Source organism: Dermacentor albipictus, unplaced genomic scaffold (assembly GCF_038994185.2).
Source record: "Dermacentor albipictus isolate Rhodes 1998 colony unplaced genomic scaffold, USDA_Dalb.pri_finalv2 scaffold_11, whole genome shotgun sequence".
Classification (NCBI taxonomy): domain Eukaryota; kingdom Metazoa; phylum Arthropoda; class Arachnida; order Ixodida; family Ixodidae; genus Dermacentor; species Dermacentor albipictus.
The window spans coordinates 6895815-6921256 of NW_027225565.1; the positions used below are offsets into that span (position 1 = coordinate 6895815).

The following is a 25442-nucleotide window of genomic DNA, read 5'->3' on the forward strand; positions in this document are numbered from 1 at the left end:
GCCGCAGAGGCACGTGCAGGTCAGAGGCAAGAAGCAGTGGCACTGGTGTCGACATTTACCCAATTTCTTTTTCTTACACTGAGGCAGCCAGCACACCTCGAACAGCCACCTTGACTGCGGGTGTGTTAGTTGATTCCTGTTGTACATATGCTCATAATAAACTTCAGTAAACTTGAACTTCATAATAAACTTGAAGGCAAATGGGACATTGATGCATTGTATTTTTGAACATTTATTGTACACATACAATATATGTTATACTTTGCAGTGCTACAGAGCGTATTTTGAAGCTTCCCCCTATATTTTGCACCTTTAATTACGTATGTGTTGTGTGGCCCTCAATGCAGTTCATGTTGTAGCAGCTGCTTTGTCTGTGTATCGCACATTGGCTTAAGCTCGTGATATCCACATACTTCTCTCACATATACAAAATAAAGTTCTATGTAGTCCTCAGTGTTACAACAAAAAATGAAAGTAAACAATCCGATCGTGGAATTATGTTTATTACAGTGATTCCTACGACAGTTACTGACAAGTTGACAACTTGAACTGGTCAATCGGTCCATAGCCGCCTCTATTTTTCAAAAATAAAGGAGGCTATGATCCGTCATGGCAAGGAATTGTATGTATACATAAAAAAAGGGGGTATGTGTGTGTTTGTAGTGGGGGTATAGGATTAGGGCGGTACGAAAAAATGTACCAACACCGTCCTCTAGACCCATTCCGTTGAGGTACCGTAACAAAACGTATTATGCATAAAGTTCATACAACCAACTCTGATATTACTACAGACGCCAGGCGACGCGAGCTACATTTGTCATGATGCATTCGCGACTGCACCGGATGCCCTCCACATTATTCTCGTTAATCGTGCTCACTGCGCCGAGGCAAAAGAAAGACAATGGGCGCAGGTGCCTTTAAAGTATCTCGACCTTGCGAGGCACGGCTGCGCGTGCCTGGGGAGCTGTCCGTGCGAACACTCCCTGGCACACACCTGCCTCGGCGGCCCCGACCTACGTACCGTTCTGCTTCGAGCTTTGATCCCCCCACTGTCCCTCGGGTGCCCTGGAGTTCCTGCGCCACCTGCTCTACTATCATCTCAGGTGCTCTCCTGAGACTTCCGTTTGTCGGTTACATGTGCCCTACAGCTGGATCATTACTTATAATAATAAAAAACCCGACCTATCGTCACGACGATAGATCGCGAAAGCGGCTTTTGCAACATACCGCGCCCGTGCGAAGATAATTACGGAACGCCAACGAGGAATCTGACCACAGCTTCGAGCTCGTAACGTCGTCGAGTGACACTCCTGCAACAGGCGTGACCGCTGAAAACCGCATACCGCCAGAAACTTGAACAGGATCATCCCTCGGTTGCATAACTGCCAGCTGTACGGCCAACATGGAACACACCCACACCATCCCGCAACATAGAATAAAGAACCGACTTATAAAGCCCAAACACACGGCTGCACGCACACATCACAACACCACAAGACCACAAGCGAGACGCCATGCTGCTACGCTGCTACTGTTGCCGGATTAAAACTGACTACTGTCACCAAGTCTAGCAAGCGTCTCAGGAGCTGGCAACCTCGGCGCGTAGCAACATGGCGGCGCTCTTGAGGTTCCCGATTTTAATGCATGGGCCCTATGGGTAGCTTGTCCTCTAGAGTCAGTATAGTAACTCTATGGCCAGGAGCGAGCGAGGCCGGCAGCAACGTTACTAGACTAGCTTCAGTTGTAAAACGAAGCTACCCGCGCGCTTACAGCCACTGTCGCCAGATGGCAACGCTGTTCCATCGGGCTCCACTGCAGGCGCCTTGTCACAGCCTTGAGCTAGAGCGGACGGGCAGTTCGCGCGTGTTTCACGCAGCGTTACACAGGGTGCGTATCGTCTGGACACCTGGACACGCCTCTCTCCATGGTAATGAACGCGTTAATGCGGTAGCCCGAGAGCTCGCTAACCGGGCGCCATTGGAAGAGCTGTCCAACCCAGACGACGCACCGACAGAACCACTGAACTACACTGAAACTCTACAATATTAGAGATACCAGGAGACACTTCCCTCCACCACATAATTCCCTTAATCGAGAAGATGCCGTCGCGTGGCGACAGCTTCAAACTAATTCATTTCCCTGCCTCTTTTATCTTCACCTCTTCCACCCCACACAATATCCCTCATACTGTCCCTATTGTGGAGCAAAGCCCACATCATTGCACCTGGGAGTGCCCACACCCTCCGGACTACTCCCCTATTCCTTCACCTTCCCCTTCCTCCTGGGAGACTGCGCTGACCAGCTCAGACCCGCAAGAGCAGCGAAGGCTGATCCGGCGGGCACGCGGAGAGGCGCGAGCCAATGGGGCCCTGAACATAAGGGCTCCACCCTGCGAGGAAGTCGCCCAAACTCATAATAAATAAATGTTTTCTCTCTCTCTCTCTCTCACGCTCGCTGGCGTTCTCCCTTGTCCGAATTAGTGATACCACGAGAAAGCGGTATCCACCTACAGCAATAAGATTTATCGCGCCAGTTCGTTAATACTGAAAGAAGGGTAAACTGCACGAAAGGAAGAAACGCATACAGCGAAGCGCAGAAGCTGCGTTTCTAAATGTGTGTTTCTTCCTGTCGTCTTAACGTTTCGCGCACTTTAGGCTCACGAGCCTGAATATCTGGCCAAAGTGCGTGATTGTCGGAGGATCTTCATCCCCACCGAAGCTTCTCACCACGCCAAAGAAGCGCTACAAAAAGAAAGATGAGGTCGGTCTTTGTATACACTAGCCACACACACACAAAAAGAAAAGAAAAGAAAGAATTCGGAATTTTCATTCCGTGAAGATGGTTATTCAGCGAAGCTGAAACGTGCGGCCCCTTTGTTTATCACTGGGTTAATGCCGAGGGTTTATTAAAGTATTTCTCAGTTATGAGGTTACACACACAATCGGCTACGACGGAGAGAATGACGTCACTGACGGTATGCCCGCAGTCCGCAGTTGTCGCTTGTGTTCGATGTCTCGAGTTTGCTCGGCGGCGTGGTTAGCAGCCTTCGCCTGCGATTTCACGCTTGTGATTCTTCGAAATTAAATTTCTTCAAAGGCAAATCTTTCCGTTACGTAAGACCATGAGTGGCTAATACTCCCTTAAGCAATGGCTCATACCCCCGTAAACGCGGCATCCCGATTACGACGACACAAGAGAAGTGAAATTCTACGCTGGAAAGATGAACGGCCACGCAGGCAGCTGTGGAAGACGACGGCGAACGCGGGAGCAGTGGCACGAGCGCGTACCGTTGATTTCGCAGAGAGTTTGGAACTAATCTGGATTCCGGCACACACGGGGATAGAAGGAAATGAAAGGGCAGACAGCTTGGCTTGCGAGATCACGTACCGAGTCGAGCGGCCACACGCCCTAGGACAGCACTTCACCGTGGAGATCAGCTATTCAGAGTAACTGAACTACCACAGAGGCAAAAGAATTAGATACTCCCCGCCACACACAGTCTTAACACAACAAGCAGCTAGTTGGCGGAGGCTGGAAACGGGAACCTTCTCTAACTTACATATACTAAGCAAGATGTATCCTACACAATTTCCACTCTTGAAGGCGAAGCTTAAGCGTCCTCCAATTTTTTTTTTTGTGGCTTAATAACTACATAGCCAAGTAACTCATGAGGTCAGATATTATATTGTTTGGCGTCGTCTGAACGAGTAGATTTATGTTTGTCATCATTATTTATATTCTTTAGTAATACATTTTATATACATTATTAACTCGCGAATTCGTCTTCGGTGTCATCCTCTACGGTGTTGGTAGCGTCCGCGGCATTTCTGGAAGCAGATGCGTTCATCAACACATCAATAATCGTGCGTACTTCTGCGTTAGTGAGCTTGGTGCGTTCCAATTCTTCCTTCACCGTCTTTGGATCTTTGGTGTCTAGTAAACGTTCAATACACGTTGGATATAGAGGTACGGTTAGGGTAATTTCATCAGATAACGGAACGCGGCATGTCAAAAAAAAAAAAACAGTCTGAATGCTTCCGGGCACGAAAATTTGGCATTTGCAATGGCTTCTCTTTTATCGCATTTCCCATTATAGACGGCCAAAATATCCTGTTCCATAAATGTTCGAATAAACACGTTGAGTTCTGTTTCGTCATCTAACACAGCTCTAAGTAAAGTCTGCCATATCATGGCCAATGCTTTGTGATCCATTTCTATGGGTTGAATTGCCGTGCTAGTATTGTTTTGTGTCCATGCGGTACTAATGACATAGTACAACGAAACCAATGTTCCAGCCTATGTATATGGAAAATGACATTCCAAACGCTTCTCGCAATTTATGAAATATAATTAATTCGCTGGAGTAATATTTGTCGTAATAATATTGAGTAAATTTTTGTGAGAATTTAGAATCGGAAACGGGGCTTACTCGTCTGTGGTAAAACAAATTCATGGCAATACGCAGCGACGTCGTATTTATATAGGGAGCTATTTGCGATTCGTCCGGACTTGGCGCTTTACTAGCATTCAATGCCCGGACGAGTGCGCTGAACATCCGAGTATACATTGTCGGGCCCTTGGCCCTCTCTGCAGCGCGCACGGGGGAAGCCTTTGAAACGCGCGCCACAACGGCACTCGTCGCATGGAGCATGCGCGTCGATCGCGGTAGCGTAAGAACTCGCGCGGGGACTGCCGGGAAGGCGGCTGCCCGATAAGAAGGCAGCGGAGACGGCACTCGGGGGCTTTTTGCGGGGCGCGGGCTTGGGGAGGCGCTGGTGGGGCGTGGCCCGTCTAGGTTTCTTTTACCGAGCGTGCTGCAGAGCAGGGGGAAAAGCGTCTTTGCATTGTGTCTGCATGAAAGAGTGTTGTTGTTCTTGTTGTTCGCTTTTGGGACTGTCTGCGCGCCTGGTTCGGTGCTTGCTTGCTTTCTGCGCTTTAAGCATTCGGTTATCGCCCGAAAGATTGCGTTGGTTGATGGTTGGTAGCGGCTGTTCTTTCGTCGCTCCCTTTCGCTTGTATATTTTGTTGCCTCGCTGTTTTGCTGCTTGCCTCTTTGCTTTTGCTGCTTTTTGCTGCTTTGCTTCTTTGCTGCCTGCTTCCTTGCCTTGTTGTTTTCTGCTATTGGCCGCGAGGCTGCGGTAATTTTGAGTGTTACATTCTATCGTAAATTAAAGCGGTTTTTGTTCCTCGCGCCTTTGGTCCTTTGTCGTGCTGGTCGCGGCTCGCGGACCCCCTGAGCGAAGGCTGAGGGGCCTTCATCTGGCGCCCAACGTGGTTTTCTTCTTTCTCGTTGTTTTTCTGTTTGTTCTGGAGTACGCTTCCGCACCGCAGGGACCACGAGCGCGGGAACGAGGGAACCGCCCCCATCTCGAGGCATCTGGAACTCGCACCCTAGCCCTACTTGTTTCGCTCCGACATCGGGTCCCACAGCTCCTGCATCTGTACCCAACCCCTCTGACCGGCGTAAGCTCACTGAACGTTTCTTCGACCTCCCGCTTTCCTTGCGCCCCGCTATTTCGCGCCATCCTGCTTCCGCAGAACCGCTTGACCATTCCGTCGGACCGCTTTGCCCGCCCAATTTGAACACCAAAGATGCACCGCCGGCATTTTAATGCACCTACGTTCGGGTAAAGTCAAGAAGAGCGCGGTTGAAAATCATCCTCGCAAACCCATTACTACAATGCCTGATAAGAAGGACCAGGGTGCGCCCGCACAAGATATGTGCAACATTAACATTATTGCCCAGCTGACCGCGCTGCTCGAGCATCAGACAAACATAACTCCAGCAGCCAGTTTCCATTTGCAGCTCGCTGTGCCTACATATGAAGGGCACACAGATACGAAATCGGTGGCGGACTTCCTTCAGGAAATGGAAGATTACCGCAATGCGCAAGCCATTACGGATGACGTTCTTCTTCAGCGCGTTTTGCCCATCGCCCTGACTGGGTCCGCCGCCCGCTGGCGTCGTCGCCAGTCATTCCAAAGTTGGGCGCACTTTGAGCAGCTACTGCGAGCAGAATTCCTCCCCCCCGACTACGTTGTCCGCATGAAAGACGAGCTTCGCGCCCGTAGTCAGGCGGAGGAGGAAAGCCTCCTAGAATACATACGGTCCTTTCAGGAGCTTTACGAGCGCGCAGATCCTTCAGCACCCAAAACGGAAAGAGTCACCCGGGCAATCCGGCAAGCTCACCCACGCTTCCAGGCTTATCTAAGGGGCCGCACCTTCTCTTCGCTTGACGATCTCGCTAAAGCGGCGTCCGATATTCAGGCGGCGATGTTGGCAGAGCTAACTTACCAGCCTCCACCCCCGCCTCAAGCCTCCCTCGAGCCGTCTTGCGCGTGGCACGGTTCTCAGATTGCAAGCCCGAGGAATATGGTACCGCCTCCAAGGGCGCTGGACCCATTCACTCGCCGCACCTTTGCCACCCAGGTACCTTTCCGGCCTCCGGTCGCGGAACCTGCCACAACGTTGCGAGGCACTCGGGGCCGCAACAGGCCTGTAGTGGCTGCCGCCCAATCAGGCGCAGCAGATACACGCAGGAGCATTCCAGTCTGCTTCCAGTGTGGAGGACGAGGCCACTACAGGAGCCAGTGCCCGAGCCCCCCTGGCTCCCGCCAGCAGGGAAACGACGAGGGCCGGCGGTGGTGAGCAGCTCCCAGTCGCCGGCCAACGACCTGCCGCGCCCCGACGTCCCCTCGGCACATGCAGACTACGCGGCCGTCAAGCACCAAGCGGGGGCAGGCGTTTCCAAGACTACGAAAAGCCGGGTGTTTTGGTCGTCTCACCATCCTGCTGCCACGGCGTTGAGCCGCGGACAACCTCGGCAGCGGGGAGGGGGAAAGAAACGGCTCCTCACACTCGAATCACCACCGGCATCAACGGTAGCAGGTGTACCGGAATGGTGTCGCCCCCCCCCCCCCCAGATCGAAGGCCCAGGATCTTGGACAAATGGTGAGGGCTTTGCCGTCCACGTTCAGTCTTCTTGACGCCCAGATTGAGAAAACACCATTGGTGGTGGTCAGAATGGCCGGAATAGAGGTACCTGCTATTTTAGACACGGCTCTGCTGTTTCCGTTTTCGGCGATCGTGTCAAAAGCGCCTGCGAGACGAAACGTCTACAGTTACGAAGTGTAAACACGACCCTTCGCATGGCATCCGCTGACGTGGCGTCCGCTACGTCAGCAGCCCGGTTAACGGTTACCATGAATGATAAAAAATTCCGGCAACGCTTCCTACACCTTCCAGGACTTTCTTGTCCGGTGATTTTGGGCCGTAACTTCAAAGCCAAAGCAGGAATCGTTCTCGATCTCTCTAAAGGCACCTACCAGTACGGCATGCATGCACATCCACTCGAGTTCATGACTAAGCCAAGAGACCCACAGTCAAATCAGTTTACCGCCAATATCTCTGCGGTCTCCGAGACTGGTAGCGGTATCCTCACTGTTCTGAAGTCTTTCACAGGATCTCCGGCGGAGAAGACCAAAATCGAGACAGCACTTAAACCATTTGCCGAAATGTTCACGGAAGCTCCTGGCAGCGTTAAAGTGATGACTCATAGGATAGACACCAGATGCGCCCGCCCAATTCGTTTCAACCCGCGGCCCCTGAGCATCCACAAGCGAGCACTTCTTGATAGTGCGCTAGACGAAATGATCGCTACCGGTGCAGTAAGACCGTCTAAGAGCCCTTGGGCGTTCCCGGTTGTACTAGCGCCTAAGAAAGATGGCACGGCGCGGTTGTGTGTCGACTACCGTCGGTTGAACGCTGTCACAGTTCGAGACTCGTACCCCTTCCCATCAATCGATTCAGTGGTGTATTCACTTGGGTCCGCTAAGTTCTTTACTACTTTAGACTGCAGCAGGGGCTTCCTGTAAATTCCGATCGCCCCCTGTGATATTGCAAAGACTGGATTCACTTGCCATCGGGGACTGTTCGAATTCGTCCGATTGCCTTTTGGTTTGTGCAATTCACCGGCAACCTTTCAGCGTGTAATAGATATTGTGCTTCAAGACGCCAAATTCAATTATGCGATGGCTTACTTGGATGACGTGGTAGTGTTCTCGAATACCCTGGAGGAGCATCTCCTGCACCTAAGCACCGTTTTACAACGAATGCAGGCCGCAGGCATCACCATTAACCCCCGGAAGGTTAAACTGGTTTCGACCAGAATAAACCTCCTAGGTTTCATTGTCGAGCAAGGCACATTCCGGCCTGACGAGGAGAAACTCCGGGCCATACTGCAGCTTCCACCACCAACAGACGTCAAGAGCCTGCAGCGGTATTTGGGCATGGTGGGCTTCTACCGCCACTTTATCCCCAACTGCGCTGACCTGGCAAGACCTCTCCACCAGCTCCTACGGAAAGGTGCCCGTTGGCAGTGGACTGACGTGGAGCAGGGATCATTTCGGGCTCTGTCGTCGGCTATCGCCGATACCGCACGTCTGCTGCTTCCCGACCTCAACCTGCCATTCACCGTGCAGACCGATGCAAGTGAGTATGGCATCGGCGCAGTCTTGCTTCAGAAGCACCAAGGAAAGCTTCACCCTCTGGCTTTTGCAAGTCGCACTCTCACAGGAGCAGAGCGGAACTATACCGTAACAGAGAAAGAGTGCCTAGCAATTGTATTTGCACTAAAAAAATTTGACATGTATCTGGATGGGGCTGACTTTACTATTCAGACTGACCACCAGGCACTGACGTGGCTGTCAAAGCTACAAAACCCAGCCGGCCGTTTAGCCCGTTGGGCCCTCTGTCTTCAGAAGTATAATTACAGAGTAGAATACAGGAAAGGCACCTTCAACAAGGTAGCTGACTCTCCGGGGATGGCGAGCCGGCACCCGAAGTCCTGGCTGTGGCAGTGCCTGTGGACGCCTGGGGGACACTGATCTCGCGCCAGCAGCTACTCGACGCCCAGCTAAGCGACGACCAGTGCAACTTGATACGCAAGGCACTGGACGGCGCCAACCCTGCCGGTAGCGGCAACTACGACTGCTACATGCAAGCAGACGATGGCCTGCTCTTGCGGTATATACCTGCTGCCGATACGGATTGCGGTGAGTCCCCATTCCGCGTCGTTGTGCCTAGGAAGCTGCGCAAGCCCTTTCTAGAGTACTTTCATGACACCCGGCTCGCCGGTCATAGCGACGGCAAGAAAACATTCGAAAAGTTGTGTCGCGTCGCGACATGGCCGCACATGAGAAAGGATGTCTTCAGATACGTTCGCACATGTCCTACCTGCCAGACCGTGAAACCGAGGGGAGGGCCACCGGGCTTCATGCAACCAGTTCAGAGTCGATACCCATGGGAAATTGTGGCATGTGATGTTACGGGCCCATACCCCAGGTCAGCTAAAGGGAATCGATACTTGTTAGTGGTTACTGACCATTTCTCCAAATGGGTAGAGCTGTACCCGCTACGCAAGCTGGATTCTAAGATAATCTGGGATAGGTTGTTGGAAGCATTCACCCGTTTCGGTTTCCCAGCGCAGCTTATCACGGACAATGCCACGTATTTCACAGGCAGGATATTCGTGGACACTTGCAAAGCTCTTGGCGTGCAGCACAAAAGGACGACACCATACCACCCTCAAGCCAACATCACGGAGCGTGTCAACAGAAACCTTAAGACAATGCTGGTGGCTTTCACCGAGCGGCACAAGGACTGGGACGTTCGTATCCAGGAGATGGCTTTCGCCACAAGGACCACAGTAAACCGGTCGACAGGGTTTACGCCAGCGGCTATTCTTCTCGGTCGCGAGCTCCGTTTTCCTATTGAGCATGCATTCACCAACGGCTCTGAATTGCCAACTTGTAATTACCCCACGTTCACACAAAATCTTTCCAGCCGCCTGGCCCACACTCTGAAGGAGGCCAGGGAAAACTTGGACCTTGCCCGCCTGGAACATGGCAACCAATACAACAAAGGCAGGCGGCCCCTGGAGTTCGCGGTCGGCGACGAAGTGCTCCGCCGAACGCACCCACTGAGCGATGCTGCAAAAGGGTTTGCTGCTTCCCTCGCGCCTAGATGGGATGGCCCTTACGTGATCACGAAACGTATTTCTAGCTTGGTGTACCTACTGCGGGAAAAACATGGCAGCAGAGTAGTAGGGCCCGTCAGCTTGCACGACCTCAAAGCGTACTACGAGCGCCCATCAGACAGCTAACCGTGCTTCCGTCATTATACGAGTCCAGCAGTTAACGCGGCTGTGTCCTACATCCGGTATCTGTTAATCGCGACGTTTTTACATATGCTGTCCTTGTAGATATCCTCGCCTTGCGCAGAATGCCACGCAACCACTCCAACGGGTGTCACCAGCCCGGCTGCCACGGCGGCCCATCGCAACATCACCTACTTCGTCGGTCTCTCACCCAGGCGACCGATGTGCGCTAGCGTCGGTTGGGCGAAAAGTGCATTGTCTCTGAAAGAGCGCACGCCTTGAGCGCATGCCGATTGGAGCCGTCACGTGCAGCGCCGAACGACGCCAGACAGCATTTCAGCCCATCGCGTGCCAACTGCCCCGAACATTTTGCTTCGCAACAGCCGTGATATGCTCGACTAGGACGATGCATGGTGCGTTGGACATAGCGTCGGACATAGCGTCGGACATAGTGTTGTTGCAAAGTGTTGTTGCAAAGTGTTGTTGCAAAGTGTTGTTGCAAAGTGTTGTTGCAAAGTGTTGTTGCAAAGTGTTGTTGCAAAGTGTTGTTGCATAGTGTAGTTGTATAGTGTAGTTGTATAGTGTAGTTGTATAGTGTAGTTGCATAGTGTAGTTGCATAGTGTAGTTGCATAGTGTAGTTGCATAGTGTAGTTGCATAGTGTAGTTGCATAGTGTAGTTGCATAGTGTAGTTGTATAGTGTAGTTGCATAGTGCTGTTGGACACCCAGGTGGGTGTCCGGTCTTGTACGGGGGGGAGTGTCGGGCCCTTGGCCCTCTCTGCAGCGCGCACGGGGGAAGCCTTTGAAACGCGCGCCACAACGGCACTCGTCGCATGGAGCATGCGCGTCGATCGCGGTAGCGTAAGAACTCGCGCGGGGACTGCCGGGAAGGCGGCTGCCCGATAAGAAGGCAGCGGAGACGGCACTCGGGGCTTTTTGCGGGGCGCGGGCTTGGGGAGGCGCTGGTGGGGCGTGGCCCGTCTAGGTTTCTTTTACCGAGCGTGCTGCAGAGCAGGGGGAAAAGCGTCTTTGCATTGTGTCTGCATGAAAGAGTGTTGTTGTTCTTGTTGTTCGCTTTTGGGACTGTCTGCGCGCCTGGTTCGGTGCTTGCTTGCTTTCTGCGCTTTAAGCATTCGGTTATCGCCCGAAAGATTGTGTTGGTTGATGGTTGGTAGCGGCCGTTCTTTCGTCGCTCCCTTTCGCTTGTATATTTTGTTGCCTCGCTGTTTTGCTGCTTGCCTCTTTGCTTTTGCTGCTTTTTGCTGCTTTGCTTCTTTGCTGCCTGCTTCCTTGCCTTGTTGTTTTCTGCTATTGGCCGCGAGGCTGCGGTAATTTTGAGTGTTACATTCTATCGTAAATTAAAGCGGTTTTTGTTCCTCGCGCCTTTGGTCCTTTGTCGTGCTGGTCGCGGCTCGCGGACCCCCTGAGCGAAGGCTGAGGGGCCTTCAACATGTATTCAAAGTTTAAACACCTGAAAAAGAGCCACAGGTTGGAAGACGACACTATGCAGCCTTGTGTATAAAATTGCTCTAATGCGACTTTTCCCTCTGTAGTAGTTTCATGAGCATTTATAAATCGTTGGTCATGTCTACTTTGTGTCATACACACTTTAATTACACTAGCCAGATTGAGTGTAGACGGTGTGTATTTTGGTGCTAATTGTTGCCGAAGATCTTCCGAGTACTCTGTCGGTTTTGAAATTGGTATACTATCACGAGATTGCCTAATTAGGTTGTTGTGGTCGCGTAGAGTTGTTGATCTAACTGGGTCTAATATAGTTTTGTCAATGACACCAATACCATCGACAGGAACTACTGTGTGAAGCGTCAAATAATTGCCATCGCAACGACCTGTGGCGCTCTGGCGCTGTAGCGCATTGAAGATACTGCATGTGTCTTCAATGAGAATAATTTGCATTTATAGAATGAAACACGCCTTCGCGAATGCTAAGATTTTCGGTCACGTGCCTATATAAAGTTAACCCATTTTCAAGAACGGTCCAATCATGGGCAGCAGCTGCATTAATGTTAACCAACAATCCAGCCTTAATACACACGGACACATAATTAACGTGAGCGATGATGGCCGCTGCTCCAATTCGACTATAATCATATGGAATCGTCGCCTTTCTGTGGCTCTCACGAAGTTCTCTGATACGCGCGCGTGCACTGTTCACTAGGCCGCTCAATTTTACTGATGAACAACGCAATACGGCCGAAAGAAACGCATATACATATGTATTAAGGTATAGTAACAAACGCCGCATTTCGGAAGTTCGTGTCTGTTGCTGTATATGTGCCACAAGTTGTTTAAGAAAAGAAAGTGCAATAAAAACGAATGTCATGAAATAGTTTTCAATACATCTAATTTCATCTCCCTGTTTAGCTGCCGATGCGTAATTGTGTTCTGAATTATCGGGATTGTGCATACTTAAATTCAGCAGAAGAGTGGCGGTTTCTTATACAATTGGAGTTGCAAATATCGCGAATTGATCGTCACGAGACCCGTAAGCTCCTATTGTATTAATTTTTGTAAGTAATTCGACCAGTCCGTTACCTGCATATCCTAGTATACTATTATAGGCGACTTAGATTTAATAGTAACATCTAAGCCATAGTGATTCGCATTGCCAATTACCGAATGACTGTATGTAGCCGTTTTCGTAGTTCTCGGACTGAAATGAGTGGTTGCATATGACATGTCTATCAGATTATCTATTGTGACATCATGTATAGCACGACCTTGTTGCGACAAGTTATAACTCGGCAACAGACTATGCGGTTCGGATTTCGAAGGCTCGTATACTGCCATTTTTGTTTAATCATCTTTCATACGAACATGAGACAACACTTATATTTGTAATAGTGTTCTACGGTTGTTGGACTTTTTTATATCTATGTATGTAATTATGTCACATATGCATTGTATATGCCACATGAGACATAGGTATTACGACGGGTTTATTAACGAATCATACACACTTGCAAATAAATCACCTTTATCGAGAGCATTCAGAAGAAATACTAGTCAGCATAGATTGAAACGCAATATGAGCCGAGCATTCGGAGAAACGAGACGTTATGGCATTAACTATATTTTCGGATATATCACAATGTTCTATATAAGGATATAAAAATATGTCACCTATTGGGGAAGACCAATCATGGAATCTGGCAACGTTTATTTTAATCATATACCCTATCCGCACAATGTGATATGCAATTTATTACCATTACCAATCTGCATACACGAAGTTTTAGTATATTATCCTATTTATAACGGCCAGCTGTGATTTTGGCTCTAGGCGTAAGTCTAATATTATTGTGCAGTTCGGACAATAGGGTACGTAGTGTATTTATAAGGAGTTTGGCATTTATTATCACTATACGCAACAACGTCGCCGTTAATTGGTTTAGACACGCTCAGAATCTATTTAAAGATTTTAACAATTCTGGTTTGGTGTGTACTGCCAGAAACACCACGACGTTACGTGTATATTCCAACCCCATAAACACGTTTGTAATATCTCGCACGTTATTAATTGTTGTTTGTATGTTTCGTCGTTGCAACGTGATATATACTCTGAAAAGAAATCGCATACAGTTTCCACAATTGTGATACAGGTTATGAAGAGATCCTTATCACCGTATGCAGAATTAATTGCATTCACATCTTGTATTAGAACGCGACCGGATATACCGAATAACTGCAAAATTGCAGTGTTATTCACTATCCTTTGACGATCAAATAATGGTATTTGCTCAAATATTTTCCGCATGTCCATCAGAGCTAAACTTGGGTAAGTGATATCAGGTGGATGTTCGTGAAAATATGTCTTTAAAACGCAACTTCAAATATATTTATCATCTGAATATTCATCAAATGTAACATGTCTCACAATGTCGCCCTTATCTTCGTTACCCACACCATCCGATATATGTAATGTGTTTATAGCACTGAGTATATCCTCAGCATCGTCTATTGCCTCTTTGCTCAGGATTCGGGATGGTGGTCTCATCGATGCGCGTTTCTTCAATGTGCGATACACGTGTTTCCGTGGTAATGGCGTTTCCATTGGGATTGGTGGTAATGGGCGATTTTGCATGGGACACGACGGGAATGCTGTCTATGCGTTGGTGTTGCGAGGCGGTTGCCATTGTTCACTATCTACATTTATAATAACGGATTGCGCCTTTGTCTTCGAATGTATCTTCGAACGGGGGTGCGGACGGAGGGATGGGTGGTTGCAGTATTGATGGTTTCGATGTGAATTGTGATGACTTATGCTGTACTTCGTGTGTTGATACACTGATATTCTGTGTGGTTACAACGTTACTACCTTCGTGAGGTTCTTCTTGTTGGTCAGTCTCATCGAATCTGGGAAGTGCTCGTTTCACAAACCATTTAAATAGTGCCATAATAAACATAAACGATAAAAACGTTAGTGCAAAAGGCAGAAGTTCAATCGTATATAAATGACTCACTCTTGTCACACGTATCGGCATTGTCATTACATCCGCATGCAATATGCTATCTAAATAAGCATTTACATTTGCTATGATTGTATCGTTAAGCGTGTGATCCGTTGCGCGTGCGTATAAGATGTGTTACGTGTAGTAGCACGATAACGATAATTTTTTTTATTGTTCTCATAAAAACGACATGCAAAACACATTTTATTATTTGGTAATGAAATAATGTATATTACAACGTGCACCATGCCATCGGGTACAAACAAAAAAAGCTTTCGCGATGAAAATCGGTGATACGAAACGGTATACAAACACAGACTTTTTGTGATAAGACTTTTTGTGATAACTCTACCGCATTTGAAATCATTGACATCACATTAGTCGATATTCCACTTCGCCACAACGAAGACGTTTGAATTCAAGTCGTAAAATATGTGCCACACAGAATGCGTCCGCAATACGACGAATGCAATGGAGAATCACATTGAAGAGAGTATTTTGTGTTTATAGCGATTGTTGTATTAGGAACGATGTTGTTGATAGTTGGTATATCGCTTCCTTTTCTTATTTAGTAAATGTTTCACCTAATAATGTCAAGCAAACAGTTGGAATAAAATGTGTTATTGCCGCAACCGAGCCTATATGTGGATGGTGTGCGAATGTATTACTGCGGTGTGGAAATATGTTTTCAATCATGAGGTGTGGGATTTGAATGCACAGTGAATTGATCGATTTAACAATTCGATTATTCATTGGGTATGCGAATATAAAGTTGTCGTGGGGATCTATTGCAATTGCGAGTTCTCTCTGTGTAGGGTTCGATGGAAATGTTTGGTGTATGGTTTTCTCCGCTGCAAAAAAAAAACAAGCAAGGGGAGGACCCCCTCAAAAAATTTGCAAATATGCGTGAACTGCTCGCAATGAATATACAAAGCCTAATCGGTTTTCAAGCAGAAAAAATAGCATTACATTTTACTTGGGAAAGACTTAGTACCTTAACTAGTTTTTGCGATTCTAGCTGCACTTTTATTCATCAGTGGGGGCAGGACATAATAGTGTTGGTACTATTCGAGCATAAACTTGGCTGGAAGTTGAGGACCACACAATGAGCGATGTAAGAAGATGTTAAGTGTAACCTTCAGAGACAGGAAGGCAGCTTCTTGATTAGAAAACAAACAAAGGAAGCTGTTCTACAGCTAGTTCTAATCTAATTAACTTCCATGTATATTCTAGTTAACAATAAAACTTAAGAATGGAGCTGGACACACCATGTAATACGTAAAATGGATAATCGGTGGTCTATTAAGAGTTACTGGAAGGGTACCATGCAGATGCAAGTGCAGTTGAGCACAGCAGAGAATTAAGTGGTGTAATGACATATGAACATTTTCAGGCATAAGAAAGGGTCAGGTGGCGCAAACATGGGTAATTCGAGATTGCTGGGACAAACATTCGTCATGAAGAGAAAATAAAGATGCTGTTAATGATTGGTAATTATTCAAACCTTGTAGTATGTGTGATGGACAGCTCAAAGTTGCTGCCTGCAGCATTTGCTGTGCCTGATGTGCTACTTTGCAATACAACATGTTGCACTTATAGTACTGGTATCAGTCTTGCTAAGTGCCAGAACACATGTATTGTCAGAAGTAATTACATAAAATGACAAGTAAAAGGGGATAATACGCTGAATAGTTAAAATCGTGCTCTCAAAATGGTGCTGCACAGAGCTACATTACTGCTTTTTGTCAAATCCTTTAGAACCACGCCCGAACACATATAACTGTTAATCAGATATTTCTGAGCACATGCAGTAACTGATGACTTCTTAAAGCATCATTACACAAACAATGAAAGCTAAAAAAAAAGAAATTAAATGTATGAAGACAACAGGAAAGAGAATCGTTTAGCGCACCTCCAGGTTGTGTATGTACCACTGACCTCTTCACACCAGGTGTCATGTGTTTTCAAAACGTGCACATAGGCCTTATCTGGTATTGCGTCATCTTCGAGGACATCAATGTATTCGTTGAATTCCTTGTCCAGCACCAGTCATATGTACCAGAACAAGGAAAGATAATGTAACATCAGCCATGGACAGAGCAGCTTATGCACATATCACTTTGACATCCAATATACAAAACTGAGGTGGAAGATTTCTGGTAATATACTATGTAATGGGGATCTTTCCGGATTGCTCACATCTTACGAGGGCGCCTTGTCGCTCCCTAAAGGAATTGAACAAATAACTGTAACAATGTTCAATCGCTAATAAGAAAAACCAAACTGCTGAACAGAAACAGTAGCAGTCGGCGAATCTCAAGTTAATCATCAAGTTAACCATCATAACGCACACGTATTTTGAAGCAATGCCCTAAACATGCAAAATTACAGAGGTCCGAATGTAGAAAGTAAAAGAGATGAACTTTACGGCAATAACGTTTTCCTTGCATTTTACGTAAGAACCTCCTTGCGCCGATGTGCCTCCTAACACAATATTGGCAACGGTGGAACTCGACCACACATGGACTCAGCAAAGCAGCCAAGTCACCTCCCCTAAAAGGGCTCGCTCTATAATAAGGCTGGGAATAGAGAAGTGTTGTACCGGCAATCTAAAAATCACAGCGCAGCCCGCGGAATCGATGGCCACGCGTGCATCTGCGCGTCCTAAGTAGCCACTGAAATTTTCACGTCAATCGTGCACCACCGCGGTGGTCGAACGAACGCCCCTCGTTCAAGAAAGAACTCGTAGACGGAAATATAAGAGCGTGAAAACACACGCCACAGTAAACTGACACACACGCAGCGCTAAATTAAAACGGCATATATTTATTGCAGGAATACCAATGTCTGCACGCTTAGGTCGTATGCCCGTGCGATGTTATAGTTCCGTTTTCGTAAACGCCGCAGCGACCAGCCCGAATCGCTATTATTTTCCTGAGCATAAACGTTTTGAAAACAGCTCTATTACGACTTTTTACACTTCCTCACAATCGTGAACCGATGAAGTGAGTCTTACCTGGAATCTGTCCTTGCTGAAGTCTATTTCCGCAGCAAGCAGGCTGCACTTCCTCGCGGAGTCTTTAAGGCCACGCAAATTTGGCTCGCTGAGCTTCAGTTTCCTTATGGGCCCATTACTGCCCACTCTCAGCAAACAGGTGACTTTCATACCTCATAGACCACGCACCGAGATAGTCGCTTGAAGAACAGATCGGCGCACAGTTGGCGCGAATCGCCGTAGCCAAAACGAGCGCGGGCAAAGAAAGGCACACACCGTCAATGGCACCGTGAAGCCCGTGAAACCGCGGACGCGCGCTACGATGGCCTACGGAATCCCCTATGGCACAGTGGCGGCGTCAAAGCCAATCAGATAAAGGAACAGAGCCTAGCCGGCGTGGATGTTGTGACCGGTTATGTGACAGAAGGAAGATATAGAAAACATCGTACCATAGAGAAAGAAATTTCCAGAGCGGACACTCCCATAGAGCCCAGCGGCCGAATTGACTGTAGCACACCAAGCGGATGTTGACTCCTTCCGGTTCCGGTTTGCGGCGCGCGCGTTGTGAACACCCACGGAGGAAGGAAACTAGGAGAACTCGGAGCTAGGAGAAAAGTGTGGCGGAAATGACGTATAGGTTCTCATTTTTTTTGCTGCTTTTTATTTTTTTTGCTGCATGGCCACGCTTTTTGGGCCACACTGGCGGCGTTGTTCTGATATTTTGAGCGCTCACACGTGTTGCTCTGGTAGGTTTCGTGCCGTGGCAAAGGCGCTGTATGGGCGGGTTTGCGTTAGTCACCGTGTCTTGTTGCGCTGTCTTACCTGCACCCTGCTCTGCCGGATGTTGCGCGAGCGCGCGCACTCCGCGCGCGAAACCACGCGCAGCGCGGCGTGGTTTCGCGAAAGATGTAAACAAGAGAGGAGGGTGGCACAAAAGGCGGAGCATCGCCGTGAGCAACGCCAACTTCCGGCTTCACTTTTGCTTCACAAAGAGTGACGTCAGGGCCTCTCCTTTGTTTCCTTCCTCCGTGTGAACACCAGTTGGTACACGCCGCGCCGCGTATTTGGAACATCCAGAAGGGACAACGCATGGCAACCGCAGCGCCACGCTATTGGCTGCCGGCTGCGGGGACGCGCCGTGGCGTCATGCCTAACAACGTACTCTCATCACCAGCGGTTTCGCGTAGCTTGTTGTGGGCCGTGGCCAACGCCGTGGCCAACGTTTTGTCGTGGCTGGCACGCAGGACGCGGCTATGCGGAACTGGCGTAGCTGTGTGCTGGCGCGGTCGCGAGCCGACGGGTTGACGCGACTTTCCGTCCCACCCATCGAAGCGCCCTCTCCGCCCTGCCGATTGATCGGAATTGAGACCTGCGCCGGTGCGACAGTTTACGCTGCGAGGATCGCTGGGCGAAACCCATGCTGACAAGATCGGAACCTGTGAGATGCAGTTGTATTCCACCACTACTACTAATGATATGCAGCGCGATGCCCTCGAGAGGAAACAAAACGCCCTTGCGATTACTGTGCTGCTCACGTCCTGTTAATGCAATTCGGCATTCATCGACACGGTGTGAAAGTACTGAATAGTGTTTTAACGTATGTGCGCTGCCACAAAACGTTATAAACAGTCCCGAAAGAGCCTATATTGTGTTTTATGCTAAAAGTTCGCTCTAGATATCAATAAATGTTGCAGGTATGTGCCAATTTCTTCACCTAATTGCAGAGAACTCTCTCGGGCCATTATTGCATTTTTATGGCTTCCTCCATGTCCCAATATGATGAATTTCAAGTACATTGAAGCTGTTGCAGATGCGAAATGCCACGTTTATGATGTATTTGGTTCGCCTGTTAAATATAGCTTAAAAAGTTCTGTTCAAAAAGAAATTCCCATCTTTTTACAACTAGGATAAAAAATGTTAGAGGTTGAAAGCTGTTATAATGCCATTGTGCAAGCTAAAACTGTAATTTAAGAGCACTGCTTTAAGTGAATTTCTAAAGCACAGCAATTTTGCTTGCTTTTTTCTGTTTTATAAACTAATATGTACATCTTTGAAAGGCAGCCTGACCCTCTTTAAGTTCGAAATATTCTACACAGACTGGGAACACTGCTTTCCAATACACTTGCTGAAACTGCCTTGTCAGAACACCCTAGTACACAATAAGTGTCATTGCCAATAAAACAGCCCTTTCTAAAGGGTTTGGTCTCCATATACATGACGTCACGCCAACATCAAACAGGAGAGGGGAACATTTTTGTTCGTTGGACTGCGTACTACACTGTCATTACCACATCTGAAAAGCTGGATGCAAGTCACACCACAGTAGGGACACAACCATGGTATATATAGTTTTAAATTTAAAAAGCTTTTCGCATTTGAACAACATATTCACAAGGAGCTAGAAGTACACAATTCTCGGGACATGAATTAGAAATCAATCTTGGAAAATAATATCTTCATAGGGTGAGTGTGCTTGTGACGCTCTTGTAGTACTATCACAAGGTGCTGTTCAGCTGGAATTCCCAGTTAACTGGATCTTTTCGAGTCTCTTCGCTAGGCCCAGCATCGCCACGTTAAACAGTACGGGCGAGATTACCGAGCCTTGGGGCGTACGTCTGCTAGGCGTTGCAAAGATACCGCTCCTCAGCTCGCCCAGGCCGACCGTCGCCATTCTGCCCGAGAGGAAGTTCCTGACGTAGTCGTGGGTCTTCCTGCCGCAGTTTGTATTGTTGAGGCCCTCCATGATAGCCTCGTGGCTGACGTTGTCAAAGGCCCCTTTGACGTCGAGGGCCATGACGACGTTTTCGCCCTTTCTCGGCATTGTAGTCAGGACTTCCTTCTCGAGCTGCAGCAGAACGTCTTGCGTCGAGAGGTCGGCCCTGAACCCAAACATCGAGTTTGGATAGTATCTTCCGTTTTCTAGGTGCCACTGGATGCGCTTGGTGACGATTTTCTCGTAGAGTTTTCCTAGGCACGACGTCAGCGAAACGGGCCTCAGGTTCTCAGTCGAAAAGATCCAGGGAATCCGGCACGCGATGTATGCGGACGACATCACGGTCTGGACCACCTGCGGAACCTTGGAAGAAAAGCGAGCGGCGCTGCAAGATGCGGCCAAGTGCGTCGAAGACTACGTGAAGGAGAGGGTCCTCAGGTGCTCCACCGAAAAGTCCGAACTGCTAAGAGTTGGCAGACATCCCACCAAGGCGAAACTGGAGGTCAGCCTCGAAGGACAACTCATACCCGAACGCAACATGATACGCGTCCTCGGCATGTGGCTGCAAGGCAGCAGAAAGTGCAACCACACCATCGGCCTCCTCAAGAAGTCGACCGAGAACGTGAGTAGAATGATAAACAGGGTCTCCCAGAAGAGGCACGGCATGAGAGAAGACGACACTCTCAAGCTCGTCAACAGCCTGATCGTCAGCAGAGTCATGTACTCGCTACCCTACCAAGTGAGGACTAAAACAACCAACGAAGAGATCGAAGCCGTCCTGAGGAAAGCCTGCAAGACTGCGCTGCACCTGCCGAGAAACACCTCCAACGAAAAGCTGATGCAACTAGGGGTGAGCAACACCTTCGTCGAAATGGCGGAAGCACAGCGGAAGGCGCAAATGAAAAGACTAACGGGGACCTACACGGGGCGAAACCTGATCGGTAGGCTGGGCTTCGAAATCTGGGCTTCGGAAGCTGGGTAATTAACAAAGATTGATTAATTAACGCTGTAAGAAACTCAGCAACTATGTTTCTGAACAAGCGCTACAACATTTGTATTGAGCAATACAAATGTTGTACCGCTTGTTCAGAAACATCGGAATATTTCAGCTATGCTAAGGGAACTGTTCCGTAAAATTTTTTCCACCCTTTCTTTAAAGTGCACGAAATTTCAGAAAATACCACGTGACTGCTGGCTAAGATGCCGCGCTTTTACTGCATGCCCTCAAATATATGCTTAACGAATTAGCAAAGGCTGCATGCTTCGCCCAAAAAAGATCAATGGAACAGGCTGTCGGTGACTGCGATAGACGTTCAGTGACAAAAGGTGCGCACTATTTTAAGAAAAAATTCAATGCAAAAGCGTCCGCCACGTGCGAATGCGATATCGGACCGGAAGCAGCAGTTGACGCAGCGCAGGCATTCTTTTCTTTTCGGACCAGTGAATAAACACGATGGAGTAGGCGAGGCTGACAGTGTGATGAAGGACGGAGATGAAAACCATGCTGACTGGGGTCGCATATCGCATTCGCACGTGGTGGCCGCATTTTCGTTGAAAAATTCTTTCCTAAAATGGCACACCTCTTTTGTCCCTTGACGTCCGTCGCAGTCACCGATCGCTTGTTCAAGCGATCTCTGTGCGCGTAGCAACCTTTGATAATACGTTGAACTTGCATTTGAGGGCAATAAAAGTGCGGCACGTTAGCCAGCGGTCACGTGGTCTTTTCTGAAATTTCGCGTACTTTGAAGAAATGCTGGAAAAAATTAAACGAGGCAGTTATCTTAGCATAGATGAAATATTCCGATGTTTCTGCACAAGCGCTACAACTTCGGCATTGAAGATTTTTCGCTAGAGTTACTATTAAAAAACGAGCTCTTAAAAAAAAAGGCATGGCATATGCTCATGCGGGGACATATCCAGCACCATCGGAGGCGGAGTTCGGCGGAACGGTGCAACATCTTGGCGGGGTGGGGGGGGGGGGGGAGGTGCGAACGATTCGATGATTGGGATTGGCCACGATACAGCCACCAGATTCCCTAGCCTAGTAGCCTAGGGAAGACGACGCTATTAAAAGCGAAGACGCCATGAGAGGGGCTGACGTGTCCTCATGTGCACGCGGACGTCAAACATGCTCCTGCATAGAGTGCGCTTCCGCATCTGAAGCCAGTGTAACTAATGTAAAATGAACCCTTTTTCCTTCATTCCTACTACCGGACGTTACTCGTGGATGGGCTTGGTGGATTCCTGCCCAAACGCCACCTCGAGCCGCCACACTATAAGGTACACACCGGGAGCGGCCCGTCGTTCACTTTTATAGGAAGGTACCCAGTGCCGTCAAAATGGTGTTTTTCTGTTGATACACCCGCGTCTGTGAGGAATGTTTTCTATGACCGAACATGAGGTACATTCTGTCTTCGATGACCGATGTGGCAGAAACGAGTGTGATGACAGCGTGCAAACACACTGCCTTTGCAAGCAAAACATGCAACTTCTTTTACTAAAGTGCGGCTCGTGTAATTCTTGATTTTGACACACTGTGGTTTTGATGTGTAGAGCCCTGATCTAAACCTTCAGACGTTAGAACGCTTTCGCGTGACAGCACTCGCTTTTCAAACGGCTAGATGGGATTCGGCGAAGAACGCGCCCCGCCACTCAGTTCGATAGTTCTCGGGTGGGAGCACGTGCAAGGTACCTAGCCAGCGCGATGCGCGGTATCCAAAGAAAGTGTTTTAAAAGAGTAGACGACGCCTGCACTTGTCACAGTGACCACCGAAACACATGGCGATAGCAGACGACAGCGGGGCGGCACACTTTCATCCGCGCTCTACCCGCCGTGGTTGCTTGGTGGCTTTGCTGTTGCGCTGTTAAGCGCGGGGTCGCGGGATCGAATCCGGGCCACGGCGGCCGCATTTCGATGGGGGTGAAATGCAAACACCCCTGTACTTAGATTTAAGTGCACGTTAAGAACCACAGGTGGTCAAAATTAATCCGGAGTCCCCCACTACGGCGTGTCTCATAATCAGATCATGGTTTTGGCACGTAAAAACCTGGTAATTTCATATCACAGCTTCTTCCGACAATGATCATGCCTTCAAACTGCGGCACAGAGCTACACGAGCCACAGTGGGACGGCATATGCGAACCAGCGTCATTCTTACAGAGACAATAAAGCGAGACAATAAATCAGTTTAGACTAATGGATCATTGTTTGAGAACCCTGCAGGTAGTCATTTCAAAAAATAGTTTGATTATTAGATGAGAAAAGGAAGGTCCAAGTGTCAGTATTCGAATTTCGCGCCGAAACCCCAGCGCCGGTACGTCCAAAGTATGTTTTCGCATTTGTGCCGCGTTGGCTGAATAAAGGTTCCCGAAACTTGCCATGTTTAATATTTGGTTCCTTTAGAACACAATGTAGCCAATCTGTACCGCTATATATAATTAGTAGGCCCAAGAAGATGGCATCAAAATCCAAGACGTCACAGCCCCCAGGTGCGGGAACTCAAGTAGGCGTCGCCACTCGTATTTCGTTCTTGCGCTTTTTCTGGCTTACCAAACGTCTTATCGTTGTAAGAGTGGTGTTTTTTGGTGTTGTAGAACCGTAATTTACTGATACAGAAGAAACCATTTTTCACTTTAATGTCCCTTTAATTGAGTGCACCATCTTCCTTTGCGCTAATATTAACACATCGGTCGGTTTATGACGATGTATGCTTGCCACAGCTCAGAAAAATTTCACATGCCACCACTACAGCGCAGTGCAGATAGGGGCCTAGCATGCTTCTTCGCGTATGCCAACTGCACATTTTTTGCAGAAACCCAGACACAAAGCTTCGACAATTTGTTTGGTGCTGAAAACACCACAGGCACGTGGTGCGTGGTCACCATGACAGTGTAATCCAAGAGTAGTTGTGGGACATACTGCGCACACTAGATGTCGAAGGTGGAGTAACTCATCTTTTAAAAGATATCTGTAAAAAATAACAAAGTGCGTATAAAATTGGGGAGGTGGGGAGTATCTGCAGCCTATAGAAATACATCAGGGGGCTTAGGTAAGGGTGCGCTCTGTCACCTTTATTGTACATGTTGTATCTACAAGGATCAGAGACTAAATTAGAGAGGAGCGGACTTGGTTTCAACGTTTCTTTTTCTCAAGCACGGAGCACGGATTGAACAGTCATTATCAGGACTGATGTACGCGAATGATATAGTACTAATGGCTAATAACAAGGAAAACTTGCAGGAATTTACAGACATCTGCGGTAAAGAAGGAGACAGATTAGGTCTGAAGTTAGTACCAAAAAATCGGCAGTCATGATTTTTTAATGACGGCAATGAGAATAGGATACACGAGGTTACGCTGGAGGTTAAACAATGGCGCTAAGTACCTAACTGAGCATGAAAAAATATGTAACTACTAAATGTAGCAGGAATGCAGCTGTGATGAAAAAATGGGGCACTGTAGAATTAGAATAAGAACGAAGGAGTGAGAGGGATTTGGAAAGGGGTGACGGTTCCTAGTCTGATTCGGCAATGCGGTCCTGTGCATGAAATCAGAGGTCCGAATAAGGATGTAAATCAAGTAGCGTGGGTTAGGTAGGCTTGCTTTGGGAACACAGGGAAATACACCAAGTCAGTGGGTACAGGGGTATATGGGAGACATCTTTCGAAGGCAGGGAAGCTAGTAGAAAAGATAGAACTTGAGGAGCGATTGCGAGAAAGGGGGAAAGGCAGTGCGCGAGGAATGTTTTCAGTTAATTGTACATGAGGAATGTTGACACAAAATGAAAGAAGTGAGCCTGAAAATTGTCAAGCTAATATTTGGACAGGAATGAGGAGGGGGGGTGCAAACCAAGAATCATTAGTGAAGAGAAAGCTCGAAGAAACGGACAGTGGTCTGTGGAAAATAGGAGGCAGACGAAACCAGCACTGGGAACATACAGTAATTTCAAGCAGGAAATTGCCAAAAAACACATCTACAATAGCTTTAAGGGGAGGCTCATTTTTGGTTGAAGGCAGGACTGGAGTACAGCGGACTGCACGTACCGAGTCAAGCACCAAGGTTATGCTGTGGGTGTGGAGAATAGGAGGAGGAAACGGCTGAACAT

At 48.2% G+C, this 25442-nt stretch overlaps 2 protein-coding genes across 2 annotated transcripts; one reads left to right on the top strand and one right to left on the bottom strand.

Moving 5' to 3' along the window:
- The first annotated feature begins 5680 nt into the window (after positions 1-5680).
- Positions 5681-6649, top strand: LOC139051366 (uncharacterized). Its single transcript, XM_070528384.1, has one exon. The coding sequence runs from the start codon at positions 5681-5683 to the stop codon at positions 6647-6649; it is 969 nt and encodes a 322-aa protein (XP_070384485.1).
- Positions 6650-20133: 13484 nt separating this feature from the next.
- LOC139051367 (putative nicotine oxidoreductase) lies at positions 20134-20517 on the bottom strand. Its single transcript, XM_070528385.1, has one exon. The coding sequence runs from the start codon at positions 20515-20517 to the stop codon at positions 20134-20136; it is 384 nt and encodes a 127-aa protein (XP_070384486.1).
- Positions 20518-25442: the final 4925 nt, after the last annotated feature.